The sequence below is a fragment of the Schistocerca nitens genome, chromosome 9 (assembly GCF_023898315.1).
Source record: "Schistocerca nitens isolate TAMUIC-IGC-003100 chromosome 9, iqSchNite1.1, whole genome shotgun sequence".
Classification (NCBI taxonomy): domain Eukaryota; kingdom Metazoa; phylum Arthropoda; class Insecta; order Orthoptera; family Acrididae; genus Schistocerca; species Schistocerca nitens.
In genome coordinates, this window is record NC_064622.1 from 351,350,239 (window position 1) to 351,355,380 (window position 5,142).

At 36.8% G+C, this 5,142-nt stretch overlaps 1 protein-coding gene across 1 annotated transcript; it reads left to right on the top strand.

Annotated features, from left to right (window-relative positions):
• Positions 1-2,947: 2,947 nt before the first annotated feature.
• LOC126204234 (nuclear speckle splicing regulatory protein 1-like) lies at positions 2,948-4,066 on the top strand. Its single transcript, XM_049938629.1, has 2 exons — positions 2,948-3,123; positions 3,862-4,066. The coding sequence occupies exons 1-2, from the start codon at positions 2,948-2,950 to the stop codon at positions 4,064-4,066; spliced, it is 381 nt and encodes a 126-aa protein (XP_049794586.1).
• Positions 4,067-5,142: the final 1,076 nt, after the last annotated feature.

Here is a 5,142-nt window from a genome sequence, read left to right on the forward strand (position 1 = left end):
ACTAGCTTCAGAACAGTCTCCACAGACACACATACACAATCCTTATTTCTTCATTTTGTCTCTCCCACAATGTTTTTACTTTTATACTGCCCCCCTTCCATTTCAAGCAAATTGCTTATTTTATCTTCCACATCAGAGGTGGAAACACACTATTATACTTGTGGATCTTTTCAGTTACAATGAAGTGCACATTGTATGAAGAAATCAGACACATACAAGAGATAAGAATCATTTTCAAGTCACAATTTGTCAACCCCAATTCTTCTGAACGCCTCACAATATATACATAGTCCATATATGGCTTTTGAGATGAAACTGAACATATAACCACTGGTGTCTGGATATCAGTTACAATTATGTTAGTGACAACGAACATTACACATGCATAAGGGAGTTGCTACTTTAACAACATATTTTCGGAATATCTAGGCTTATAACTAGGTTCCTCACTACAGCACACTGTTCCTAGTCTGCTCGCCTACACCTGTCTACCAATGTTTTGTACATTGATACCCCCTTCCCATTTTATCTCTTAATGGAGAACCATATGTTAATATCTCATTACACATGAAAACAAACATATGCCTCCGTTGATATACAGCTGCCCAGTTATAATTATGGACTTACCAACAATCATTACAAGTATCCAAAAAGAAGTGCTGCAAAAATATTTGCTAAGAATGGAAGTACTAAACAGGAAGATCTGCTAATAAAAAATGTGCTAAAAAGCTGTGGTAAACAAGGCATGGAAAAAGAATGTGGAGAAAGAGATGTGAAAAAGTATATGCAAACAAGATGTGCAAAAAATATGTGCATACTAATGCACGAAAAAAGACATGAGAAAAGACATGCAGAAAAGATCAGCAAAAGAAATGTACAAAGATGTGCAAAAAGACATGCAAAAAGGGGAGTGAAAAAAGAGACACACAAATTGCAAAGAAAGACAACCAAAATACGTCCAAAGGAAGACTTGTAAAAAAGACAAAAGACACATAAAAAGATATGTAAAATAGACTCACAAAGAAAAGATGCAAAAATAGACATATAGAAATTGACACATAGAAAAGACATGCAATGGAAAAACATGCATAAATAATACCCAGTAAAACAACTTAGCATGGGTACAGACACACACACACACACACACACACACACACACACACACACACACACACACACACACACACAAGAAGCAGAAATACCCACACATACACATACACCCATTCATACAAATGCAACAACACAGTCACACAACATACAAATATAACCACACACAATAGGCTTCAGATCTCATTGCACATGCAAACAAACATATACACTCATTGATATGCATATGTTCAATTACAGTTAAGAACTTATCAACAGCTATTGCAGAAAGAGAAAAGAACAACCTCCAAAAATGAGCTAAAATGTCCTAAAAACAAAATTTGCTAAGAAAGAGTACATACTGAAAAGAGGCATACTAAAAAGAGATGTGCTAAAAGGAGACATAACAAAAAAGACAAGCACAAAACATATGTGCAAAAGGGAGGTCCAGTATTAGACACATGAAGAAAAAAGATGCAGGAAGACACAGAGAAAAACGTACAAAACACGGAAAAAATGTGAAATGTAACCATGCACAAATGGGAACAGCAAAAAAGATTTGCAAAAATGTGCAACAGAAGATAAATGCAAAAATATGTGCAAAGAAGAACTGAAAAAGATGCAAAAACCACATGCAAAAAAGACACAAAAACACACACAAAGGAATGTGTATATTAAAAGCCAATGAAGAAAAAGAGATGCAAATGAAAGATGAAAAGATGCAAAAACACAGACATACACAAAAACACACACACACACACACACACACACACACACACACACAAAACCATGCACAAACAGAACCACAGATAAAAACCTACTCACAAACATACCTACACACAAACACACCCATGTGCAAGCACACCCACACGCACAAACACACCCACACCCAATAACAAACCCACACACACTACCACTCCCACACACAAACATACACACACACACACACACACACACACACACACACACACACACACACACACACAAGTAACCCCACATGCACACACCCATGCACACAAACACCCACATTCAAACACCCACACGCACAATCATTGGCATGCACGATCACCTGCACAAGCAATCATCTGTACACACAGATAGCTGTACACACACAAAAGGAGGAGCTAGATTTAATGTAAAATTTTTCTACAGAGTGGCTTCTGAACACTCTCCATGGACACACATGCAAAATCCTCATTTTTTCATTCTGCCTCTCCCACAACTTTTTATCTTCAATAATTCCCCCTACAGTTTCAAGCAAATTACTTACTTTATCTTCCACATTAGAGATGAACTCATACAGAACCATTCTATGCGTATTTTCAGTTATAATGAGGAAGAAATAATACGCATACAAGGGGAATGCACTAGCTGCAAATCACAATTTCTCAACATCCATTCTTCTGAACTCCCCACCTTTCAGGCAAGGTACATACGATGACCATTTCTGCCATTCGAGATGAAACCAATTGTATACCTGTCGGTGTCTAAATTTCAGTTATAATTATGAGAATGACATGTAAAATTGCACATGCAGGAGGGAGTGGCTATATTAACACCATAACTTCAGAATACCTAGGGATGATAGGGCTCTTCACTGCAGCAAAGTGCACCTACCTCCCACTGTTTTGCACCTTGATATCCGCCCCTGCTTCACTTCATAATGAAAAGGAAACATTTAATATCTCATTCCATATGAAAACAAACATATACTTTCGTAGATATACAGATGCTCAGTTACAATTACGATCATATGAACAATCACTACAGATGCACAAAGAAACAGCCACATAAAAAATGTGCTAAGAGAAAGACATGCTAGAAAAGAGTTGTACTAAAAAACAGGAAGCGTTATCAAAAGATGTGCTATGAAGCGACATGGAAAAAGGATGTGCAAATAAAAAAGATGAGCAAAAAAGACATGCAAGAAAGATATGGAAAAAGAAATGCGAAAAAAATACATACAAAGAAGATGTATCAAAAATGTGTCCAAACAAAGTGCAAAAAAGATGACATGCATAAAAGATGTGGAAAAAGGTAGAATGTGGACAACAGATGTGCAAAAATGATGTACAAAAGGAGAAGTGAAAAAAGAAACACAAAAAACCTGCAAGGAAAGATACACAAAAACATGCAAAATAGACATGCAAAGAAAGACACATAAATGACACTTTAAAAATACAAAAAAGGACTCACATAAACACATACAAAAACGAACATGAAAAAAACACACACAAAAAAGGACACATAAAAAAGTAACCACACAAAAAGAAACACTAAAAGGAAGATACACAAAGAAAATATCGAGGTTAAGTATAGACATAAAAACAAGGAAGAAAAATTCAACAAAAGAAGAAATAACAACATGCACCAATACAAACACACACAAACACACACAAAGACACCCAGACACAAACACCCACACACAAGGGCATCTACAGACACAAACATTTCCATACATACAAACACACCCACATACACAAACACCCTCCCACACACAAACATCCACACAGACAAATACATACACCTCAAAAAACCACTCACACCATTATCTGCACACTCAACCCCCCGCCCCCCCTGCACACACAAACACACACACACACACACACATCTGCACAAATATACAGTCACACATGAAGGGAGGAGGCACATTAAAGTTACAATTTTCAAACAGACCGGCTTCTGAACACTCGCTACAGACGCAGACACACAATCCTCATTTCTTCACTCTGGCTCTTCCACAGTGTTATGAACTTCGATACTGCCACCAATTAGGAAAAAACACACCAAAATAAAAGAAATGCAAGGCAAGAGACTTGCAAAAAGACATGGAAAAATGCAAAAAAGGAAGAGAGACAGAAAAAAGAGACACAAACGCACTATGAAAAGAAATAAGCAAAAAAATAATGCAAAAAGTACAAACAAAAAAGAGACACAAAAGAAAGAAATGCAGAAAAATACGCAAAAACAGCATACATAAAAAACGACATCCAAAGAAAGTACACACAAAAAAAGACAAGCAAAGAAAGGCACACAAAATTAGTCTGAAAAAAGGCACACAAAAAAGAGACAGTTAAACACACGTATGCGCAAACATATACACACACACATACAGAGGCATGCATGGGAAGGAAGAGGGATATATGAGTACAAAGTAAATAATGCTAACAGACTGGCTTCTCAAAATACGCATGGAGAGATACACAGATTTCACTTTCTCACTCTGCCTCTGCCACAATATTTTTTACTTCAACAATTCTCCATTGAAATCAGTTTACATACTTCATCCCTCACATTAGAGGTGAAAGAAAACACAATGACAGATATGCATGTTTCCTTGGTTATAACAACGAGGATGTGACGAAATAATATACATACAGGGGGGAAGAACCACCTTCAAATCACAATTTCTTCATATCGCTTCTTCAGAACAGACTCTATACACAGAGCTACGCAGTCTTCATTTACACACCGCTACTATTCCCATTATGTATACACCATGATATCTCTCACTCCTGTTGCCCACCTTCAGGAAAAATACGTAGGACATACCTCACTCCAGAGGTGAAAACGAACATACACACATTGGTCCCTATTTTTAAATTACAATTCCGAGAATATCATGAAATATTACCCATGCAGAAGAGAGTAGCTGCATTTGAAGCATAATTTCAGAACACCTGGATTTCTAAAAAGGCTCCTCACACACAGAAAAACGTTCCTAGTTTTCTCATCCTAGCTTTCCCACAAACGTTTTGCACAGTGATATCTTCCCCTCCTTCCACTCTTAACTGAAAAGTATACTTTTTAGGGCCTATTACAGATGTAAACAAGCAAAGACACATTTTGTGTGTCTTTTATTGGTGTTTAAAATAAGTCACACAAATAAAATACACACAAAAAAAGAAATAAAAAAAGACATGCAGGAAAAGACACAGAAAAAAAGCTTAAAAGAAGACATGCAAAAAAATCACACAAGAAAAACCCTCCAAAACACACACACACACACACACACACACACACACACACACACACACACACACACACACACACAGA

Coding starts and splice junctions, on each gene's coding strand:
- LOC126204234 (XM_049938629.1), top strand. CDS start 2,948: ATGTGCTATGAAGCGACATGGAAAAAGGATGTGCAAATAAAAAAGATG. Junction 3,124..3,861: donor CATAAAAGATGTGGAAAAAG/GTAGAATGTGGA, acceptor GCCACCAATTAG/GAAAAAACACACCAAAATAA.